This window comes from Ovis aries, chromosome 19, assembly GCF_016772045.2.
Source record: "Ovis aries strain OAR_USU_Benz2616 breed Rambouillet chromosome 19, ARS-UI_Ramb_v3.0, whole genome shotgun sequence".
NCBI lineage: Eukaryota > Metazoa > Chordata > Mammalia > Artiodactyla > Bovidae > Ovis > Ovis aries.
In genome coordinates, this window is record NC_056072.1 from 604,235 (window position 1) to 628,766 (window position 24,532).

Consider the following 24,532-nt stretch of genomic DNA (forward strand, 5'->3'; position numbering starts at 1 on the left):
TTTGGGTTCTTGTTAGTTATGTGTTGCCGCATCATGGGGAGCTCTATGCTGCAGCATCACCTCTGCTAAAGGCAAACACTTGTGATGTGCCAGGAACTGTGGTAGGCACCTGGGCTATACATAGAAGACTATGTATACATAGAAGAATGTGCTAGGATTGCTCTTAAGCTCATGGTCTGAGGGGGATAGATTCCTTTGGCAATGAGCAGATACTGTACATGGTCAGAGGTGGAAAGACAGCAGTGGGAGGATTCTGTCCTAGGAGGAGAATGAGGGGTCGTGCTGAGAAAGTCCTCACAAAGCTGACCTTTGACAGCCGAGGAGCAGTTTCAGAGGCTCTGGTAAGAGTGTATTTGGGGAACCACAAGGCTGGAGTTTAGGACGCCTTGCTGACGGCAGGGGCTGAGGTGAAGAAGGAGGATATGGCATACTGAGAGGGTGTTAGTGGCCTTCTGATGAGCTGAGACCTCCTTCTGAATAAAGCGAGTCTACAGCACCAGCTTGGCCTCTGAGAAGGCTGCCAGTGCAGCCCAGAGCTAAGGAGATTGCCCTACACTGAGGGCACAGGGTGGTGGGTCTGACACCTTCACTGAAGCTGGACTGAGAAACAGGTCAGTAGGCTCAAATGTACCTCAGAAGAATCATTGTCGGTACGAAGGGAGTCAGGAACTTAGAGGTCTCTGCTGGGCAGACAGTGAGAGCAAGTGTGAAGAAAACAGGCTCAGTAAAGGTTTTTGCAGGAAGATGTGGGGGATATCGAGTTTGAAGTTTTTGCACAATGTCCCGACAATGGAGGCATTGATTCTGCAGCCCAGGAGGCTGCAGAGACAGAGTATAAATTTAGGAGCTCTGAACACGTGAGGAAGAGTTAAATCAACTCAAGTAAAAGTCAAGCTGAGAAAGTAAGTCAGGTGGCAATCTAATCCAAGTTTCTAGATTTTTGAGCTGATGGGTCCTAGAATCTGTCTGCTTTCCAGAGCTCTTGGCCACACTCATCATTCTGTTTATGCCTTGCTTGTGTTATTTCAATGAAATGAAATTTAGTATCAGATTTCTTTAATTCTAAAATAGGCCTTCTGATTTTCATTTTCAATAATACCTGACTGGTCAGAATTTACTTTATAATCTGAGAGTTAATTAACTCAAGCTATAGAAGGATAAGTTTTCTGTTTTCCAGGATAAAGTTGGATAGAATTGATATTAAATGATCAGCAATTTACTGAAAAGTGGGAAGAGGAGAAACCTCTACTACAGAAACACAAGGGCAGAGTTTCAAAATCTGGAGCCAGCAGAGCCCAGTGCCTGTGGGGAAGCCACTCAGGATATCTTTCATCCTCTGCTCACTCAGCTCTGGGTGCAGCTGGGCTTGGAGGTGGCAAGGAAATGAGCACTTTCTTGCCTGTTTAGTCTGGTATATTTTAGGTCTTGTAATAAGCACTTACAATGCTTTCTCCATGGAGGAAGTAGCATGGAATTTCCCTACGTAAACCACATATGCTACCCTAAGTACAACACATTTTGGTTTATTCAGGTTTGAAATGTTTTCTGGTAAAAGATGTGTCATTGGAGGAATGACTCAGGGTACCTCCTCCCACCCTAAAGGTTCATGGTTGGTCTTGTAGCAGCCACTGCATCCCCCTCTTCACAGCCCAGATATGTGTGACTTCACCATGAGGTGTTGAAAGGTCATCAGACTGTAACCATCTATCTCCACAGACAGGCAAACCTCTGCCTGTCAGGGAAACCAAGTCAGACTAGGAAGGAAAAGATTCTGGCATATGACTCCTCAGCTGAGGTTGACAGAAAGAACCATCAATTCATCCTCAGGTCTGTGACGTTTTTGACATGACAGCCAGCATATAAGACATATAAGCCAGCATATTAGACATATAAGGTCGAAAGCCTGTGACTGGAGAGATGAAAGTTCTTCTGAAAAGACTTTTTCTCACAGATATTCAATACTGAAACTTACCAGAATATGTCTGTTACCTCATTTGTGATGGTGGTATTGTATGTGGGTTTTTATGTGTACAAAATCAACAAACTCTGCATTTAAATATACACAGTTCTTTGTATATTAATTACACTTAAGTAAAACTATTTTAAAAAGAAAACAGATCAAGAAACCCAAGATAGTGTCTCCTCTCCTGCGATGTTCCGGGTGCCCTGAGAGCAAAGACCGATGGCGCATGTTGCCACTGCAGGGCCCTGGTTCTCCATCTTGGCTGTGCTCTGGACTCACCTGAGCAGCGATTCCAAATCCACAGGTCTCAAAGGTGTATCTGAAAGTTTCCCAGTAATTTGGAGTGAACCAGAGTTGAAAACCACTGTTTTCCAGACCGTTCATCACAGGGTGTCCACCTGAAGCTCCAGGGGCTCCTCCTGGGCTGCCTCCTTTCCTCTTTATATGCCCACAGGTCAAGGGTTCTGCACAGGAAGCCTTACTGCTGCCTTGTTGAAATGAAGAACTTTCCCAAGGAAGGTCTGGGCCCTAGAGGAAAGGCTGGAAATATGATCTGCCATGTTATGCCATAATAAGGCTAAAAATAAATTAATGCATTAAATAATACTTTAAAACCTTGTTATAAGAAGGTAGAATTGGTGGTAAGTAATATATTTTGGATGATAGACTCAATATTGGGAAAGAGATGGCTGTGACACATGGATATCCATCTGAACAGGAAGAGTGCTTTGGGGAATTAGTGGGAAACCTGAAATGTGAAAATCACAGAAGACTTTGTTTAAGGAGAGAAGAGGCAGGAGTTCCCAGGATGTCAAGAAAGCAAACAGCCTACTGAAGCAAGCAGACTACTGAGATTTTAAGTGCAAAATAGTAGGGAACCCATGTGAAGGCTTCAGGAGAATCTAAAAAAGATGACTAATGGGGCCTTTTGTGATCATTTGGAACTAATTTGGGTTTGCCTGCTAACATCCTGTGAGGTTGGACTCATTGTTTCAATGGAATCACGAGACTGATTTGACAGTCCTGAGATGCATGGAGACATGTAATAGCAGGTCTCTTATCCCAACTGATAAGATAGGGAGTTCTGGTCTAAATAAACAGGCCAGTTAGGTAGATTTGTGGCTGGTGTAATAGCTGTACCTATAAAAGTGTGATTAATAAAATACCAACATGGAAGGAAGGTCTTTAATGGAACTGATCTGTCCAAGACAGCTCATCAGAGAACACCAGATAGTGTTGGGGTAACGTGCGTGGGTGCACATGCCCCCTCCCTTCCAGCAGGGTCCTTCCTTTCTGCCTACACTCCTGGCCATCTCCTCTCTGACTTTCCATGAGCTAGGCCAAGACTCCTTATGTGGAGTGGCCTTCTCTCTTTCTCTTCCGTTGAGTTTCTTACTCCAGGTAGCCTGTCTGACTGTGGAAGATGTCAGGACTGTGGTTTAGGATATGAAAGATTCCCCGGTCTGTTCAGGCCCCAGCCTCATGGTATGCCTGACCTTCCTGTGGGGGCTATGCTATGGTCATTGCAGAGAAGAGGAACAGGATATATTCTGCACTCCTGGGGCCAACAAAACTTGGTTCTTAATTTAAGTGACAGGAATCTGGGAGGAATAGTGAATACCTTGAGTGACAGAATGAGGCTCCCAAAGCTCCTGACTGGCTAGAATAATGAACCAGATTCATATGTTTAAGTTTTATTATGAATAACTGTAAGATCCTATATTTAGGTCCCTGAGCCCTATACCAGTACAGAGTGGGAAGATAGAACTTACTGACTGAGAAAAGCTTGGAAGCTTAGTTGACAGAAAATTCTTTATGATTCAGCTGTGTTATGGTTGCTAAAAATGTTAATACTGTCTGAAGCTGCAGTGGTGAGAGTGAATGGGCATTTTTTCCTGATGATGGGGAGCCAATTGTACCCAAACTGGGCATGCTTTCCTGGAGGTAAGAAGACTCCAGATACATGAGGACCCCTTCAAATGCTGGAGGGTGTACTCTCACTGGAATGGCTGTGGAAGGTTTGGGCAGCCAGCCTCTAGTGGGGAAGTTGAGAGGGAAGGTGAATCAGCGATGTGGCGGGGAGAAGGGGGGTGGGTTCCTCGATACACAGGAGTGGGGGCAGAGCTCTTCAGGTTCTTAGTGGGGACCTGCCAAGGGCGTTGTATGCTGAGGGACTGATGACCTTGCCTCTGCCCCTAGTTTCATTTCCCCTTTGGAGTTTTCTCTCATACTGTGGGGCTGTGTTGAGTGTTTTCCAGGAGCCCAGTTTGTCACAGTTGAGTTGAAAACCTCTGATAACCTTGAATGTACTTCCTGATTCTAGCTCAGGAAGTCCTTAAGCATCTGCCTTGTGTTCTGCTCTGTGGGAAAATGCAGATAATAATGGTCATGTAAGAAGCAGGTCCAGGTGTCAAGATCCATATGGAATATAACTGAGGAGAACAGACCAACCATCAAACTAAGAAACTGGAGAGGAAAAAAAAATGTTCTGGCTGATACATAGAAGGGAGAAAATAGCCCACTGAGATTTATCCCAGCATGTTTTGGAAGAGTTGGCCTTGTGCTTGAGATGGGATTGATGGGAATTTACTTAAAACCCTAAAATGTCCTTATTTCAGCCATGCTCCTTTCTTTAACACCAAAACAAACAAGCAAACAAAAACCATCCCCAACGAACTCCATGTCTAGTCCTCCACCTTGAAGACTCGACTCATATTTCAGTGGCTGCACTAAATGCTGGGATGATTTTCCATGAATCAATTTAAACATAAATTACCATTTTACAATAAAAAATCTCTTCACCAACAGTTGGCTATTTTTTTTAATAGAGTTTGTAACTTTATTAATACTGGACACTCTCTGACTTGATGTTGCTCTCTGTCTCTCTACTCTTGAGACTTATGTGACTCAAAAGCCGAGAATGGATGTGTCTGGTGTGTAGACCCTGCCCTTCCTGGGCAGTGCTGAGATGGCGCATGCTTACCTCTTAGGCTCCTTGAACTCCCAAAGGGGCCATCCTGTTATATTTGCATTTAATCGCTGCTGTGACAAATCTCTAACTTGGGGCAGACAGTCTTGCAGGCAGAAGCATCCTCAAAACTACATCACCTTTCATTTTCTTGGAGAGAAACACCCTGATTTTACCTATGTGTTTATACCTGCTTAGAATGGACCATTCTTTTTCTGTCCTTGTAGCAACTTGTGCTGGATCCTGGGATACAGAGGAGAATACTTGGTTAACAAGAAGCAGACCCAGGGGCCCATTTCAGCTTGTTTACATGCTCTTTTCACTCTTCTAAAGCAATCATGTATTTCAGAGCCTTAGACCTATAATTCAAAATGTCTGGGAGTGGATTTATTAATGGTACTGCAAAGCAATGTCTTCCTTTCTACCACAAGTTGGAAGATCTGGCACGCAGAGTAGGACAAGAAGGAAAACCCATTTCTGTTGTCTCCCTCCTAAGCAGCTCTGCACACAGCAGACAGAAGGTCATGGGCTTAAGTCAGTCTTCAGCTGTGCTTTGGAACACCAATGCCATCTCAAGGCTTGTGCACTGGAAGGATGAGACCGGGTGTGTTGCATGATGACTTATTTAGCAGCTAGACTGCCTACTAATGCTAGCTACTTTTAATTAAGCTCCATATTACATTTAACATTATTTTTATAATTGAAATTATTTGGAATGTCAGCAGGGGTGTGCTTAGGGCCCCAATTTACCAGCAGGTTCATTGGAAGAAGGGGCTTCCCTTGTGGCTCAGTTGGTAAAGAATCTGCCTGCAATGCGCAAGACCTGGGGTTGATCCCTGGGTTAGGAAGATCCCCTGGAGAAGGAAAAGGCTATCCACCCCAGGATTCTGGCCTGGAGAATTCCATGGACTATACAGTCCATGGAGTCACAAAAAGTTGAACATGACTGAGTGACTTTGACTTCACATCACTTCACTGGATGAAAGCAGCAAAGAAAAGGGGGTGCCGGTGTCACCCTTCATGCTCCTTCAAGCAGTTGGCGTATCCCAGCATCCACACGGGAGACAGGCCTGTACCACAGATAGCACAGGTGTGCTTGGAATGAATGGATCTTCAGCTAAACAGATTGAGCATAAAGGACACTGTCTTGTGAAATGGAAGCAGATTATCAGTTGACTGCATATTTCTGCTGGCGTTCCAAATTTGGATCCTGAAAAGTGAGAGGTAGAGCACTTAGATCTTGAATCTTGCCAACAGAGACTAATTTGAATTAGTGTATCAGAATCAATTACTTTTTAAAATGTTTTTATTGATATTGAATATTGATTTACAGTAGGACTTTGTTGTTTATCTATTTTTTATTTGGTTTTCTGTATCTGCTATCCCAAGACTCCTCCCTCAGTCCCCACCATTCCCCTTTGGTAACTGTATGTTTGTTTCCATGTCTGTGCGTCTGCTTCTGTTTCATAAGTAAGTTCTTCTGTGTCATAGTTTAGATTCCACATATAAATGATATATGGTGTTTGTCTTTCGCTGACTTTACTTAGTATAACAGTCCCTAGGTCCTACTATGTTGCTGCAAATGGCATTATTTTATTCTTTTTAAAGCTGAGTAGTAGTCCACTGTATAAAAATTGGTATACTTGTAATCTTTGTTCCCAAGCTGAGGTATGTGTGTGTGTAATTGAGACAGGAGGCTCTGAATATGTTTAAAAACTTGTGGAGATGCTAATCTAGTGTGCTTCTTCTAAAATGGGAGCTAGTTTGCTGCAGGAGTTCAGGTTTCAAAGCAGTAAATATTTCCTGATGAATACAACTCTGAAGGGAAGTGTTTTTTATCAAATCAGGACCCCACCCTTATGGCCTCCTTTAACCGTGATCACCTTTTTAAAGGGTCCATCTTTAAATTCAGCCACACTGAGGGTAAGGACTTAAACACAGGCACTTTGGGGAGGCACAGTTCAGTCTTTCAACATTCCTCTGCATCACATCCCACAGCTTCTGAGTGTGGCTCACAGAATTCTACACACCAAAAAAAGGAGGGAAAGAGCCTCACTAAATTTTAATTCTTTTTTTTAAATTAATAATGCTTTATTTTTGTATAAAGGAATGTATGGCAAAACCAATACAGTATTGTAAAGTAAAATAAAGTTAAAATAAAATTAAAAATAAATAAATAAATAAAATAAAACCAGCTTGGAAAAAAAAATTCAAAAAAAAAAAGGCTCTGGGGTTAAAAATAGAACAAATAAAATGTTAGTTGATTGAGGTGAGTTTTGATTGTTTATGAAAGATGCTGTTGTTGTTCTTTAGTTAATTTTTATTGAATGATAATTGCTTTACAGAACTTCGTTGTTTACTATCAAACCTCAACATGAATCATCCATAGGTATACATATGTCCCCTCTCTTTTGAACCTCCCTCCCATCTCCCACCCCATCCCACCCCTCTAGGTTGACACAGAGCCAACAGCAAATTCCTGTTGGCTATCTGTTTTACATATGGTAATGTAAGCTTCCATGTTACTCTTTCCATACATCTCACCCTCTCCTCCCCTCTCCCCATGTCCATAGGTCTAGTCGCTATGTCTATTTCTACACTGTTGCTCTGTAAATAAATTCTTCAGTTCCATTTTTTTAGATTCCGTATATATGCGTTAGAATACAGTATTTATCTTTCTGTTTCTGACTCACTTCATTAATAGGTTCTAGGTCCATCCACCTCATTAGAACTGACTCAAATGTGTTCCTTTTTGTGGCTGAGTAATATCCCATTGTGTTTACATACAACAACTTCTTTTTATTATTATTATTATTTTTTAGGTTTGTTTTTGGCCATGCTGGGTCCTTTTTGCTGCACATGGACTTTCTGGGTTGTGGCGAGTGGGGGCTACTACTCTTCACTGTGGTGCTTGGGCACTGCGGTGGCCGCTCTTGCTGGAGAGCACCAGCTCTGGAGTGCAAGTTTCAGTAGTGCTGGCACACAGGCTTAGTTGCCCCCATAGCATGTGGAATCTTCCCGGGCCAGGAATCGAACCCACGTCCCTTGCACTGGCGGGCGTATTCTTAACCACTGGACACCAGGGAAGTCCTACAACAACTTTCCATTCATCTGTAGATGGACATCTAGGTTGCTTCCATGTTCTGGCTATTGAAAATAGTGCTGCAATGAAGAATGCGATACATAGTCTCTTTCGATTTTGTTTTCTTCCGGGTATATGCCTAGGAGTGGGATTGCTGGGTGATATGTGGTTTATTCCTAGTTTTTAAAGGAATCTCCATATCATCTTCCATAGTGGCTGGATCAATTTACATTTCTACCAACAGTGCAAGAGTGTTCCCTTTTCTCCACACTCTCTCCAGCATTTTACAGTTTGTTGACTTTTTGATGAGGACCATTCTGGCACTGTGAAGTGATATCTCATTGTAGTTTTGATTTACATTTCTCTAATGAAACAGTGTCAGACTTTATTTTGGGGGGCTCCAAAATCACTGCAGATGGTGACTGCAGCCATGAAATTAAAAGACGCTTACTCCTTGGAAGAAAAGTTATGACCAACCTAGACAGTATATTGAAAAGCAGAGACATTATTTTGCCCCATAGGTCCACCTAGTCAAGGCTATGGTATTTCCTGTGGTCATGTATGGATGTGAGAGTTGGACTGTGAAGAAGGCTGAGCGCCAAAGAATTGATGCTTTTGAACTGTGGTGTTGGAGAAGACTCTTGAGAGTCCCTTGGACTGCAAGGAGATCCAATGAGTCCATTCTGAAGGAGATCAACCCTGGGATGGAATGATGCTAAAGCTGAAGTTCCAGTACTTTGGCCACCTCATGCGAAGAGTTGACTCTTTGGAAAGGCCTTTGATGCTGGGAGGGATTGGGGACAGGAGGAGAAGGGGATGACAGAGGATGAGATGGCTGGATGGCATCACGGACTCAATGGACTGAGTGAACTCCAGGAGATGGTGATGGACAGGGAGGCCTGGCGTGCTGTGATTCATGGAGTCGCAAAGAGTCGGAAACGACTGAGCGACTGAACTGAACTGAACTGAATAATAAGTGATGTTGACCATCTTTTCAAGTGTTTGTTAGCCGTCTTTGTCTTCTTTGGAGAAATGTCTTTCCTTTTTCTCCTTTGCTTTTTGCCTCTCTTCTTTTCACAGCTATTTGTAAGGCCTCCTCAGACAGCCATTTTGCTTTTCTGCATTTCTTTTCCATGGGGATGGTCTTGATCCCTGTCTCCTGTACAATGTCACGAACCTCATTCCAAAGTTCATCAGGTACTCTATCTATCAGATCTAGGCCCTTAAATCTATTTCTCACTTCCACTGTATAATCATAAGGAATTTGATTGAGGTCATACCTGAATGGTCTAGCGGTTTCCCTACTTTCTTCAATTTGAGTCTGAATTTGGTAATCAGGAGTTCATGATCTGAGCCACAGTCAGCTCCTGGTCTAGTTTTGTTGACTGTATAGAGCTTCTCCATCTTTGGCTGCATAGAATATAATCAGTCTGATTTCAGTGTTGACCATCTGGTGATGTCCATGTGTAGAGTCTTCTCTTGTGTTGTTGGAAGAGGGTGTTTGCTATGACCAGTGCATTTTCTTGGCAAAACTCTATTAGTCTTTGCCCTGCTTCATTCCACATTCCAAGGCCAAATTTGCCTGTTACCCCCGGTGTTTCTTGACTTCCTACTTTTGCATTCCAGTCCCCTATAATGAAAAGGACATCTTTTTGGGGTGTTAGTTCTAAAAGGTCTTGTAGGTCTTCATAAAACCATTCAACTTCAGCTTCTTCAGCATTACTGGTTGGGGCATAGACTTGGATAACTGTGGTATTGAAAGGTTTGCCTTGGAGACGAACAGAGATCATTCTGTCGTTTTTGAGACTGCATCCAAGTACTGCATTTTGGACTCTTGTTGACCATGATGGCTACTCCATTTCTTCTGAGGGATTCCTGCCCGCAGTAGTAGATATAATGGTCATCTGAGTTAAATTCACCCATTCCAGTCCATTTTAGTTCACTGATTCCTAGAATGTCGACGTTCACCCTTGCCATCTCTTTTTTGACCACTTCCAATTTGCCTGACATTCCAGGTTCCTATGCAATATTGCTCTTTACAGCATCGGATCTTGCTTCTATCACCAGTCACATCCACAACTGGGTATTGTTTTTGCTTTGGCTCCATCCCTTCATTCTTTCTGGAGTTATTTCTCCACTGATCTCCAGTAGCATATTGGGCACCTAATGACCTGGGGAGTTCCTCTTTTGGTATCCTATCATTTTGCGTTTTCATACTGTTCATGGGGTACTCAAGGCAAGAATACTGAAGTGGCTTGCCATTCCCTTCTCCAATGGACAAAGGAGAAAAAGAAAAATATAAGCCACTGAATGCAGAGTTCCAAAGAGTAGCAAGAAGAGATAAGAAAGCCTTCTTCAGAGATCAATGCAAAGAAATAGACAATACAACTGTCTGTTGTAACCTCTCCTTTTTCATTTCTAATTTTATTGATTTGATTCTTTCTCTTCTTTTGATGAGTCTCACTAAAGTTTTGTCAATTTTGTTTATCTTCTTAAAGAACCAGGTTTTAGTTTTATTAATCTTTAGTATTGTTTCTTTCATTTCTTTTTCATTTATTTCTACTCGGATCTTTATGATTTCTTTTCTACTACTAATTTTGGGGTATTGTTGTTCTTCTTTTTCCAGTTGTTTTAGGTGTAAAGTTAAGTTTATTTGACGTTTTTCTTATTTCTTGAGGTAGGATTGTACTGCTATAAACTTCCCTCTTAGAACTGCTTTTGCTGCATCCCATAGGTGTTGAGTTGTCGTGTTTTCATTGTCATTTGTCTCTAGAAATTTTTTGATTTCCCTTTTGATTTCTTCAGTCACCTTTGGTTATTTAGAAACATGTTGTTTAGTCTCCATGTGTTTGTGTTTCTTACATTTTTTTTCTTGTAATTGATATCTAGTCACATAGCATTGTTGTCGGAGAAGATGCTTGATTTTGATTTTAATTTTCTTAAATTTACTGAGATTTGACTTGTGACTCAAGATGTGGTCTATCCTGGAGAATGTTCCATGTGTGCTTGAGAAGAAGGTGTCTTATTCCTCATTTGGAATCTCCTGAAGATATCAAGGAGATCCAACTCATCATTTAAGACTTGTGTTTCCTTATTAACTTTCTATTTTGACGATCTGTCCATTGGTGTGAGTGGGGTGTTCAAGTCTCCTGCTATTATTGTGTTACTGTCAATTTCTCCTTTTATGCCTGTTAGTGTTTGTCTTCGGTATTGAGGTGTGCCTATGTTGGATGCATAGATATTTACAATTGTTATGTCTTCCTGATGAACTGATCCCTTGATCATTATGTAGAGTCCTTCCTTATCTCTTGTAATCTTCTTTTTATTAAGGCCTATTTTGGCTGCTATGAGGAGTACTATTCCAGCTTTCTTTTGCTTCCCATTTGCATGGAATTTTTTCATCCTCTCACTTTCAGTCTATATGTGTTTTGAGGTCTGAAGTGGGTTTCTTGTAGACCACATATATATGGGCCTTGTTTTTGTATCCATTCAGCCAGTCTGTGTCTTTTGGTTGGAGCATTTAATCCATTTACATTTAAAGTAATTATTGATATATATGTTCCTATTGCCATTTTCTTAATTGTTTGGGGTTGATTTTATAGATCTTTTTTCTTCTCTTATATTTCTTGACTATATAGGTCCCATTAACATTTGTTGTAAAGCTGATTTGGTGGTTCTGAATTCTCTTAACTTTTGCTTGTCTGAAAAGTTTTTTTATTTCTCCATCAGTTCTGAATGAGATCCTTGCCGGGTACAGTAATCTTGGTTGTAGATTTTTTCCCTTTCAGTACTTTAAAGATATCCTGCCATTCCCTTCTGGCCTGCAGAGCTTCTGCTGAAAGATCAGCTATTAAGCATATGGGGTTTCCCTTGTATGTTACTTGTTACTTCTCCCTTGTTGCTTTTAATATTCTTTCTTTGTGTTTAATCTTTGTTAGTTTAATTAGTATGTGTCTTGGCATGTTTCTCCTTGGGTTTATCCTGTATGGGACTCTTTGTGCCTCCTGGACTTGATTAACTATTTCCATTTCCATTTGGGGAAATTTTCAACTATAATCTCTTCAAACATTTTCTCATACCCTTTCTTTTTCTCTTCTTCGTCTGGGACCCCTACAATTCGAATGCTAGTGTGTTTGATATGGTCCCAGAGGTCTCTGAGACTGTCCTCAGCTCCTTTCCTTCTTTTTACTGTATTCTGCTCTTCAGAAGTTATTTCCACCATTTTATCTTCCAGCTCACTGATTTGTTCTTCTGCTTCAGATATTCTGCTGTTGACTCCTTCTAGAGTATTTTTAATTTAAGTAATTGTGTTGTTTGTCTGGGTGTGTTTATTCTTTAATTCTTCTAGGTCTTTGTTAATTGATTGTTGCATTTTCTTCATTTTGTTTTCAAGGTTTTCGATCATCTTTACTGTCATTATTCTGAATTCTTTTCCAGGTAGTTTGCCTATGTCCCCTTCATTTATTTGGACTTCTGTTTTTCTAGTTTGTTCCTTCATTTGTTCAGTATTTCTCTGGTTTTTCATCATCATTATTATTTTTAAGCTATTGTGTTTGAGGTCTCCTTTTCTCAGGCTTCAAAGAAAGTTGAATTCTTTCCTTGAAGAAGGTTGAATTCATTCTTCTTTTTTTGAGAAGAAGACACCTTCTTCTCAAGCACACATGGAACATTCTCCAGGATAGACCACATCTTGAGTCACAAGTCAAATCTCAGTAAATTTAAGAAAATTAAAATCACAATCAAGCATCTTCTCTGACCACAGTGCTATGTGACTAGATATCAATTCATTCATTCTTCCTTCTTCTCCTAAGGTTGGTCCAGTGGTTTGTGTGAGCTTTGTGTAGGGTGAAATTTGTGCTGAGTTTTTGTTTGTTTTTCCTCTGATGGGCAAGGCTGAGTGAGGTGGTAATCATGTCTGCTGATGATTGGGTTTGTATTTTTGTTTTGTTTTTTATTTAGGTGAGGCACCCTGCATAGGATGCTACTGGTGGTTGGGTGATGCCAAGTCTTGTATTGAAATGGTTTCCTTTGTGTGAGTTCTCACTATTTGATCCTCCCTAGGGTTAGTTCTCTGGTAGTCTAAAGTCTTGGAGTCAGATCAAGGCTCAGGGCTTGATCTCTGGTCAGGAACGAAGATTCCACAAGTGGTTTGTTATGGCATTAAGTGAGATTAAAACAAATATCCAAAAATAAGAAACCAAAGATAACCCCAGACAAACAGCAGTTGCAAAATCAGGCAAATAATAATTAAAATAATGGAATATACATATATACATATACACCCATGAGCAAAGTGAAAGCAGTCCATCAAAAATAAAGTACAGTAGATTGACCCGGCAAACAAAGGAAATGAAAAATTATATTGACCAGTTAAGAACAAAACTAACTTAAGCACAAACTGGAAAACAAAACTAAAGCAAGGTGCCAAGTGGGGAATAAAGCAATGAAAACAAAACCAAGAAATATGTTGACAGGAAAGAAAAGAAAAAAAGGAAAGAAAGAATAGATATGCAAAGTTAAATAGAGCTAGATGAAGAAGATTTATATACATTAAAGATTAACTGAAATGGGGAAAGAACAGTAGGAAACGCAAATGAAAGAATAAATGTAGAAAAATATAAAAGGTTTAAAAAAATCAAAATTCTAAGAGAAAGAAAAAAAAAAGAAGAATAAAAAAGGAAAACTCCACAGAACTGCAAAAGTCCAATGTAGAGGAGGAGGTTTATAACAACATTAGAAAATGTGACTGAATATACACATATACATAAACACCCATAAGCAAAATCAAAACAGTCCAACAAAAATAACGTACAATAGATTGACCCGGCGAACAAAGGGAACCAAAAATTATGTCTACCAGAACAAAACTAATTAAACTAGCAAATATATTGACAGGAAAGCAAAGAAGGTAAAGAAAGAAAAGATATACAGAGTTAAATACAGGTAGATAAAGAAGATTTATGTATGTTAAAGGTTAACTGCAATGAGAAAAAACAGTAGGAAAAGCAAACAAAGGAATAAATGTAGAAAAATATTAATAGGTTTAAAAAATTAAAATTGAAAAAAGAGAAAAGAAAAAAAAGAGGAAAACTCCACAGAACTGCAAAAGTCCAACTAGGAGGCAGAGGTTTATGACAGAGATAAACAATGTAACTGAGGGGAAAAAAAAGCTCAAAAGCTTAGTTGGATTTCTTAGTGCCAATAAAATCAACATTACAACAGATGAGGAAAAGGGGGGAAAAATCCAACAGAATCTACAGAACAAGTCAAAAAAAAAAAAAAATAATAATGTTTTTCTTGAGTTACCGCTGTCAGAGTCCTTTACCTCGCTGGGAGTCACAGTCCACTTCGCCTCCCTAGGATGCCCTTCAACACCATGCTGGTCTCTGGACCTGCTGTGGGGGCAGCTCAGATTCTAATCTGGTCCTATTCCTGGATGTTCTTGCCTTCAGTGTCCACAGTTATGAGAGCTAGAGCATTTTCTTTTGTGGGAGCTCTCAGTGGCCTTTTATATATTCCATAGACACAGAGTCTGCTTAGTTGATTGTGTGGATTTAATCTGCAGCTTGTACAGCTGGTGGGAAGATTTTGGGTCTTCTTCCTTAGCCACAGTACCCCTGGGTTTCAATTGCGGTTTTATTTCCACCTCTACCTGTGTATCGTCCACTGGGGTTTAGCTCCTAAGGCTGCCCTGGAGGATTTGGGTCTGCCCCGTGAGGGCCAGGTGTGGAGGTGGTGCAGCTGCTTGGGTCGCAGGGATTCTGGCAGCACCAGGTACTCAGCGGGGTTGGCAGCTAGGGCAGCAGGAAATACAGTGCCCTAGAAGGGTATGGCAACCAGTATTGGCCAATACGCTCCAGTATTCTTGCCTGGAGAACTCCCTCTCTGACAGAGAAACCTGGCAGGCCACAGTCTACAGGGTCACAAAGAGTCGGACACGACCGAAGGAACCCTGTGCGCATAGACATGACTTTTTTTGCCTGTGGCAGCTCTGCCCCAGTGAGTTGAGCCTGAAGGTGGAGCAGCTGCTTGGCTTGGGGGGACCCTGACAGCACCAAGTGTGCAGGGACACAGACTGCCTCTACCACAGGAGTTATGGCCCTATCAGAGTCTTTTTGAGCCTCTTGTAGCTGATGATCAGAAGGCCTCTTTGGCCAGTCTTTCTCCATAGCTATGCACATTCAGGCACTTAGAAGGCTCCCTTGCCTGGAGTCCTTTTCTGTTGTTTGGGTGTGTCAGGCACTTAAAGGGGCACCCTGAGTGGGGTCCTACTCTGGAGCTCAGGGCATCAGTCACTGAAAGAAGCACCCTGGCTGGCATCCTACTCTGTGGTTCAGCGCATCAGGCGTTTGATGGGCCAGCCTCTCTATTGTTCAGCTGCTGATGCTGGCGTGTGGGAAGAGAGAGATTGGTGTGACTCAGCAGTATCGCCTTGCTTCCACGGCTGCCTGCCTTTCCTCCACCATCATTTCCTGCCACAGTCTCCTCCCCAACATCCCCTCAATCCATCTGTCTCAGTCAACAGCAGTCCTCGCCCTAGGATTGCTCCACATTCCCTAAATTCCAGCTCCCAGCCTCTGTGCCTTCCAGACCAGCGTTCCTGTCCGGGGTATGTATGGCTGCAGCAAGGACTGTCTGATTCTCATTCCATTTAGGTTGTCGCAGATCAGCTGTTTCACCCTCAACCTTCAGTGTTTCTCTTCTGATTCAGACAGTTGCCCCGCTGTGGGGATTGGACTCCTGCTTCAGTTCCCCCACCCGCTTAGGGCAGGTCCAGTCCTACTAACACTCCTGTTTTTCCCCCTAGTTCCTTCATCCTACCGAGTTTTGCATGGTTCTATATATTCTTTTCCACTGGTCAGGTACTCCTGTCCACTCTCAGCTGGTGTTCTGTGTGCACCTCTGTGTCTGAAGGTGTATTCCTGATGTATCTGTGGAGAGAGATGTATTCCATGTCCACCTACTCCTCCGCCATCTTTTTCCCTCCTAAATTTTTATTCTTATATCTGCTTTCCTCCTTTGTACCAAGTTCATGGTCAGCCCTCACTGTGTGCAGAGCTGGGCAGCTCTGGTTATAGTCAGGAGTCAAGCTAATTCCACAGGAAACATCTTGATGGTGAAGGTGGTAGAACAGTGAGAAAGAAACTGTTCTGAGCTTGGAAGATCGCAGTCTCACTGCTCCTAAGCTGCACGTGTCTGCCATCTGTGTTCTCCATCCTGGGCAGCCACCTCCCACCCTCATTCAGAGGTTGTCCATAAGAAGCAGATGAGCAGGGATATCTCTAACTGACAGAACTCTCCACGAGAGTTCTAGAATGTGATCATTGTAGGACATCAAGTAGAATTAGGAGCAGCATCAGTGTTACCCAGACAGAAGTCATAGGGGACCAGACTTAGCCCAGCATCATTAACAGCAGGAAGTGATCTGCTAGTCAGGAGACTTGGGTTTGCAGCTGCCCAGCACCTACCAGGAGGATGAAAGAATCCCTTCTAGACACAACAGAAACTTGAGCCAGTTCACTTTTGACCTGGGGCTTCCACAACAATAGGTTTGAAGCAATGTGTGTATCAGTGTGGCTGTATGTGACCAAAACCTAAGTTTCACAAAACATTCCTTTTGTGGGATACCCTCTGATTTTTAAAAAACTGATCTTTACCTTTACCTAAATACATGATGTTACAACCCAATAACTTGATTTCATAATCCACTAGTGGGTTACCATATCTGAAAACACTGTTCTGTTGTATAATACTGTGGGAACTTTGGTAGTTCTTTCCAAATCATCACCTTATTTTACCCAGTGTCTCATCTTCCTATGTTAGTTCTGTCTTTATGATTACATTATCTGCTAATTGTAGAGAGTTCTTGGCATGGAATGGTACAGGCAGTCTGGTCAATATGCAGTTCCATGTTAAAGCAAACCCCCCTCAGGTATAATTAAAGAGTGGTTGCTGAATTTGTTTGTAACTCCATCACAGGGATCTCCCACCATTTGCCCAAGAAGTCTATGCCTCCTTCACCTTGTCTGTTACCATCTGCTGAATTTTCACCTTCACCTCCTGTTTCTTCTGGGCTTGGTTTGCTCTTTGGGAAATTTTAAGCTTTAAACTGTGCCACATTAAACTTCGCCTTCCCCTCGACACCTTCTCAACCCTTTTACTTTCTTGGGCATCCTGCCACTGCCCTGCTTCTCAGCCCTTTCCAGTTGGTATTTGCATGAGTAAATGGTTGTGGAGTCTTATACAGTCAACTGTTCATGAGCATGATCACAACACACCATCGTGGTGATGACTTGGTCCAAGCATAAGAACAGGAAAGTCATGTGGGATCCAAGAAGGTAGCCCTTTGGTGACAAACGACTCAGTGTCACTGCAGAAGCAGCGTCTGTGCAAAACACCTTCCTGATCCAAAATCCAAATCCTTTCTTGGCTTCAGAGACAGTGGCCTGGGCTAAAAGGAGGTGTGACATGCCAAGCGGCTTGTTCAGTTCAGTTCAGTCACTCAGTCGTGTCCGACTCTTTGCGACCCCGTGAATTGCAGCACGCCAGGCCTCCCTGTCTATCGTGAACTCCCAGAGTTCACTCAGACTCACGTCCATTGAGTCAGTTATGCCATCCAGCCATCTCATCCTCTGTCGTCCCCTTCTCCTCCTGCCCCCAATCCCTCCCAGCATCAGAGTCTTTTCCAATCAGTCAACTCTTCGCATGAGGTGGCCAAAGTACTGGAGTTTCAGCTTTAGCATTATTCCCTCCAAAGAAATCCCAGGGTTGATCTCCTTCAGAATGGATTGGTTGGATCTCCTTGCAGTCCAAGGGACTCTCAAGAGTCTTCTCCAACCACAGTTCAAAAGTATCAATTCTTCAGTGCTCAGCCTTCTTCACAGTCCAACTCTCACATCCATACATGACCACAGGGAAAACCATAGCCTTGACTAGCAAAGAAATGTCTCTGCTTTTGAGTATGCTATCTAGGTTGGTCATAACTTTTCTTCCAAGGAGTAAGGGTCTTTTAATTTCATGGCTGCAATCACCATCTGCAGTGATTTTGGAGCCCCCCAAAATAAAGTCTGGCACTTTTTTTCCCCATCTATTTCCCGTGAAGTGATGGGACTGGATGCCATGATCGTCATTTTCTGAATGTTGAGCTTTCAGCCAACTTTTTCACTCTCCTCTTTCACTTTCATCAAGAGCCTTTTTAGTTCCTCTTCACTTTCTGCCGTAAGGGTGGTGTCATCTGCATATCTGAGGTTATTGATATTTCTCCCAGCAATCTTGATTCCAGCTTGTGTTTCTTCTAGTCCAGCATTTCTCATGATGTACTCTGCATATAAGTTAAATAAGCAGGGTGACAATATACAGCCTTGACTTACTCCTTTTCCTATCTGGAACCAGTCTGTTGTTCCATGTCCAGTTCTAAGTGTTGCTTCCTGACCTGCATACAGATTTCTCAAGAGGCAGGTCAGGTGGTCTGGTGTTCCCATCTCGCTCAGAATTTTCCACAGTTTATTATTATCCACACAGTCAAAGGCTTTGGCATTGTCAATAAAGTAGAAATAGATGTTTTTCTGGAACTCTCTTGCTTTTCCCATGATCCAGCGGATGTTGTCAATTTGATCTCTGGTTCCTCTGCCTTTTCTAAAACCAACTTGAACATCACAGAGTTCACAGTTCACGTATTGCTGAAGCCTGAGCTTTTCCAGAATGAAAACTGAGCTTTTCCAGTCCTGTGGCCACTGCTGAGTATTCCGAATTTGCTCGCATGTTGAGTGCAGCACTTTCACAGCATCCTCTTTCAGAATTTGAAACAGCTCAACTGGAATTCCATCACCTCCACTAGCCTTGTTCGTAGTGATGCTTTCCAAGGCCACTTGACTTCACATTCCAGGATGTCTGGCTCTAGATGAGTGATCACACCATCATGATTATCTAGGTCGTGAAGATCTTTTTTGTACAGTTCTCCTGTATATTCTTGCCACCTCTTCTTAATATCTTCTGCTTCTGTTAGGTCCAGACCATTTCTGTCCTTTATCGAGCCCATCTTTGCATGAAATGTTCCCTTGCTATCTCTAATTTTCTTGAAGAGATCTCTAGTCTTTCCAATTCTGTTCTTTTCCTCTATTTCTTTGCATTGATTGTTGAAGAAGGCTTTCTTATCTCTTCTTGCTATTCTCTGGAACTCTGCATTCAGATGCTTATATCTTTCCTTTCTCCTTTGCTTTTCACCTCTCTTCTTTTCACAGCTATTTGTAAGGCCTCCCCAGACAGCCATTTTGCTTTTTTGCGTTTCTTTTCCATGGGGATGGTCTTGATCCCTGTCTCCTATACAGCGTCACGAACCTCATTCCATAGTTCATCAGGCACTCTATCAGATCTAGGCCCTTAAATCTATTTCTCACTTCCACTGTATAATCATAAGGGATTTGATATAGGTCATACCTGAATGGTCTAGCGGTTTTCCCTACTTCAGTTTGAGTCTGAATTTGGTAATCAAGAGTTCGTGATCTGAGCCACAGTCAGCTCCTGGTCTTGTTTTTGTTGACTGTATAGAGCTTCTCCATCTTTGGCTGCAAAGAATATAATCAATCTGATTTCAGTGTTGACAAGCACCTTGTTACTTGAGCTCATTTCAGACATGGAGTTGATAATATTTTACTTGCATGTTAAATAAGACAGTTGTGAAGCACTGACCTGGCATCTCGAATGTAAGATGTGACCAAAGCGTGTAATCTTTGTTCTCGTTTGTGTAAGTTCTCTATTGCTTCGTCATAAGTCACTGCTGAGTGAGCAGATGGAAACCATTTGTGTTTATTATCTTACAGTTCCTATAGATCACAAGTCTGGACACAGCACTGGGGGGTCCTTTGCTCCCGGGTATCACAAAGCTGAAACCAAGGGATGGCTGGGTTGTTCTCTCTTTTGGAGCTTAGGTCCTCTTGTAAATTCATCCAGTTGTTGACAGCATTCATGTTGTAGGAATGAAGTCCCAGTTTCCTTGTTGGTCGGCTGGGAGTCACAGTCAGCTCTTTGAGACCACCCTTAGTCCTAGCTCTGTTCTTCAAAGCCACAGAGGGCCCCCTGGTCTGCTATAGCTGTCTTATATAACATCCTACCTTATGTAATGTTTCATAATCATGGGAGTGACCATCCCATCATAGTCACAGGACCTGCCACACTCAAGGGGAGGAAGTCATGCAGTCCGTGCATTCTAGAGGGGCGGGCATCTTGGGGCTGTTTTTGAATTCTCTCTAGCACATCATCACATTTATCTTCGGATCTAACTTAGTTGCTAAGGACTCTTCTCTTTGCAAACTTGTGGTCAGAAAGGCAGAAGCCCTTTATCTCCCTTGAGTGCCCACCTCCCTACACACACACACACACACACACACACACACACACACACACACACACACGGAGTCACTGTGGATGGTGCTCTGTGTGGTGTCAGCAGATGATGCTGTTTGTGCAGTGCCGATCCAACCCTGGCCTAGCCCCTGGCTGTTTCCTCTCCACACTGCAGCTGGAGGGCTGGCAGCCCTGGGGCCAGCAAGCCTCTCCTAGCACTGAGGCCCTCGTGCAGTTCACGTCACAGCCAGGCTGGATGTCTGCGTGGTCTGTGTTCACATGTCACCCTGTCAGTGAGTCATCCTTGAACACCTGGTTTTACACCACTCCTTCCCCACTGCTTTCAACTTGCCAGCTTCTACTTTAGTTTTCACCGTGTGGAACTTACTGCCATCTCACCCCATTCATGATTTTCTTGCTTGTTGTTTGTCCCCTTCTTCTAGAAAGAAAGCTCCTGCATGTCCTTCTGTTAGGGTTTTTATGCACCCCCCCCCCACACTCCAGACCCAGCACAGGCTGAGTTCAGACTGGCAGCTCGGTGACTGTGTGTTGGATGCCTGGGTTGTGAGAACCAATAGTGTTTTTAAGCGCACATTTTGGTGCTCTGCTAGCTGTTGGTTGGATAAACGAAGCTAAACAGATTTTAGCTTGTGCTCCAGCATGTAGGAGCCTCCCATCAAAATCAAGAATTTCTACCTAGTAGACAGAAGTTCATGTTTGTGGACTACAGGAGGAATGGGCGTGTGTGTGTGAGGGCAGTGGTTTGGTGGGGGTCTGTCTGCTCAGTTTATCCTTGAAATGATAGAGGATATAGCAGTGATTGGGTGCTGAGTGTTTAAAGAGCTGGAAGCCCCAGGAGCCAACCAGGGAGAAACAGCACTACAGCTCAGATGTGTGGAGTTCCATTATAACTCATAATACTCCATCTTAGCTAATAGTTTATAGGGAGCTATTTTCTACATATTTTTCTACATAAAACAAGTCAATTTGTACTGGAATTACCTAAAAATTCAGTATTCAAAGTCTTGGATCAAATTGTGTATTTCTCCCAGTTACTTTTTTTTTAGGAAGAAAATTGGCAGGAACTTGATAGATCATAATTCTGCGATCATTTAATATTATTGAGAAACAGCCTTACCCCTCAACACACACTCAACCCACTGCCACTTGGACTGAAACTGCTGTAGTGAAAATGTGTCTATAAAAGCCAAAGTGTAGAAGCTTTCATAGCTTCTCTCTTTTCTTAAAGAAAGCGGGGCTGGGGAAGAGTGGGGATATTGGAAGAGTCCAAGCTGACCCCTGGGAACCTTGGCCCTGTGCTGGGCCTGTCCTTGGAGAGTGAGGGCCTTTCTCAGGGCTCTGCTCCGGAATGAAGGGCGCTGAGCACCATGAGTGCAGCATCAAGGGGGCAGGACAGGTGTGAGCAGCCATGGCCCTTGTCAGCACTTTAGGTGAGGGTGAGGCCTTCAGACTTAAAGCAGTGCTATAAGGAGGCCCTGCCCTCCCATGCCTTTTGCTTATGCGGAAATAGGCTCATAGATGTTGAGTAACTTGCTAGCAGTCTTGCAGCCAGTAAGTGGTAAGACCAGGACTAAAGCACAGAACTTGTCCAGCTTCATAACCTCTGCCCTTCAGCTCACTGGCCTTGTTGATTCGGGTGCCCATCTTCTGACGCGGTCAGCACTGCCCAGCATCTGCAGCATGCTGATGCTCCCCTCTGGTTTCATGCAGGTTTTTGGTCATCCAGTTATAGGGCCTCTCCAGAAGGAAACCACTATGATGCTGCCCACGGGGATGTGTAGCAAACAGATGCTTTGAATGACACTGTCCCTCTCAGCGCCTTCTGTTTGGGCCACCACAGCTCTGCTAGTTCCATAAAATGCAGTGGTGGCAGTTCTGTCCTTCACACTGAAATCTGCCTGGCCCTCCCAATTGGTCCGGCCCTTCTTCTGCAGGAAGCTGACAGCCTGTGCCCTCTCTCCCACAGATGCCGCCCTTACGAGGACTGCTGTGGCTCCAGGTGCTGTGTGCGGGCCCTCTCCATACAGAGGCTGTGGTACTTTTGGTAGGTCATGACTCTTCCAGGTCTCAGACGCTCCCCCTTCCCCAGGGCTCTGCCCAGTCAGTCTGTCACAGCCAAGTCACCTTCACCTCCACCTGAGGTCGTGGTCTCCGGGTGGCCTATCAATAAAGCAGATATGTTTGGGCTGGCTTTGTGTCAAGTGCTTCTGCTCCCAGAGTTTGCAGAAAGCTCATCCCCGTTTCCTCGGGCTTGTGGCTGGGAAAGAAGAGTTATTCTTTGGGAAGCTGGACTGTACAGCAGCTTCAATCTTCAGCAGCTCCTCCACCAATGTCTGAAATGGATTGAGGCTGCCTGTCTTAATCGGAGAATCAGCAGATCTTGCTATAAGGTTTTTGCTGCCTGGAAATCTTCCATATTCACATTGTGTCAGCTGAATCCTAACTTTCAAGACAGCTTATGTCCTTCCCCACCTTCCAGCTCTCCTGGAGGAACTTGAAAGAGCCATCCGGCATCTGTAAGACTGTAGCTCGGGAGAGGATGAGGGAGTAAAGCTGGCAGAGGCCTGGAAGGATGGGTGCAGAGTTTCCAGTAAGGAGAGGAACCTCCTGTGAGGTGCTGTCCTCAGAGGATGCCTGTAAGGAATGCCTTTAGACATAGGAATGTCTGAAGACAGGCCTTTCCTGACCCCGTGGCAGGAGCCACTTGGCTTTTTTGTGAGATTTTGCTATTGGCCTCCTGACAACTGTTCCTAATACTTGATTAGGGAAGCCAGCACCATCAGGGACTCCACGTGCCGCTTTCTGTAACGGGAGAGCCTCTTCATTTCACTATCACCAGCTCCTTGCCGGGCCTTGGCCATTTAGGGGCTAGACTCGCCTATCACGGGGGCCCCTGAATGGTGCCAGGCTGTCACTGGCCTCTCCCCACCTCCTAGCTGCTAGCACCTCAAACTGTAGGAGAAGGAGAAATCTTTCAGCCTGAGACTTTGGGAATGTAAACAGCTCTGGCATTTCAGAGCTTTGCCGGGCATCACCCACGTGTTCCCTCAGAACTTGTGGCTAAGGGTCCTGTAAGGGATCAGCAGTGTTTCACATTGGCCTGAAGCACCAGAGAATGATGATGAAGTGGTGGAAATGCTCCCAAGAAGAGAAAGCTTGTCAAAGTTTATGTCTTATGTGATTAAAAAGAAGGAAAAATTGAGAGTCCAGGAGAACTCTGCAGGCCTGGCTGCCAGAGCAGCTTCTGTCAACCTTTCCTGGAAGTGTCCTCTGAACTGGCAGCTGGTGCTTCCAAGCTGTTTGCTGGTGTCCCTTGTCAGGGTCCCAGCACCTCAGCAAGCCGGTGGGGCCCTATACAGAGGCATTTCATGAGCGCCATGGAAGGAGGGCAGGTCTCCACGCTCAGGATGCCAGGTGCCAGAAGGCTTGGTCTAGTTCTTTGGGTTGAGATACTGATACCAGCTTCTAAACCAGGGGGAATGCTGGTTTGAAACTCAGCATTCAAAAAACAAAGGCATCTGGCATCTGGTCCTATCACTTCATGGCAAATAGATAGGGAAACAATGGAAACAGTGACAGACTTTATTTTCTTGGGCTCCAAAATCACTGCAGACGGTGACTGCAGCTGTCAAATTAAAAGATGCTTGCTCCTTGGAAGAAAAGTTATGACAAACCTGGACAGTGTATTAAAGAGCAGAGACATCACTTCGCCAACAAAGGTCCGTATAATCACAGCTATGGTTTTTCCAGTAGTCATGTACAAATGTAAGAGTTGAACCATAAAGAAGGCTGGGTGCTGAAGAACTGATGCTTTCAAACAGTGGTGCTAGGGAAGACTCTTGAGAGTCCCTTGGACTGCAAGGAGATCAAAACAGTCAATCATAAAGGAAATCAACCCTGAATATTCGTTGGAAGGACTGATGCTGAGGCCAAAGCACCAATACTTTTGCCACCTCATGCAAAGAGCCAACTTGCTGGAAAAGACCCTAATGCTCGGAAGGATTGAGGGCAGGAGGAGAAGGGGGTGACAAGGAATGAGATGGTTGGATGGCATCACCGATTCAATGGACATTAGTTTGAGCAAAGTCTGGAAGGTAGTTCACTATTTCCTTCAGGACAGGGAGGCCTGTTGTGCTACAGTCTATAGGGACACGAT

The 24,532-nt window shown here is 43.4% G+C and overlaps 1 protein-coding gene across 3 annotated transcripts in view; it reads left to right on the forward strand.

The window, feature by feature from the left end:
- Window positions 1–24,532, forward strand: part of VOPP1 (VOPP1 WW domain binding protein) — a 167,808-nt gene that overhangs the window by 107,721 nt on the left and 35,555 nt on the right. The window contains exon 3 of one of the 3 annotated variants that reach the window (XM_027957924.2): window positions 22,343–22,420. The exons of the other annotated variants lie outside the window; for them this stretch is intronic. Coding sequence (XP_027813725.1) covers window positions 22,343–22,420 — 78 coding nt within the window. The remainder of the gene's footprint in view (window positions 1–22,342; window positions 22,421–24,532) is intronic. 3 annotated transcript variants of the gene reach the window in all.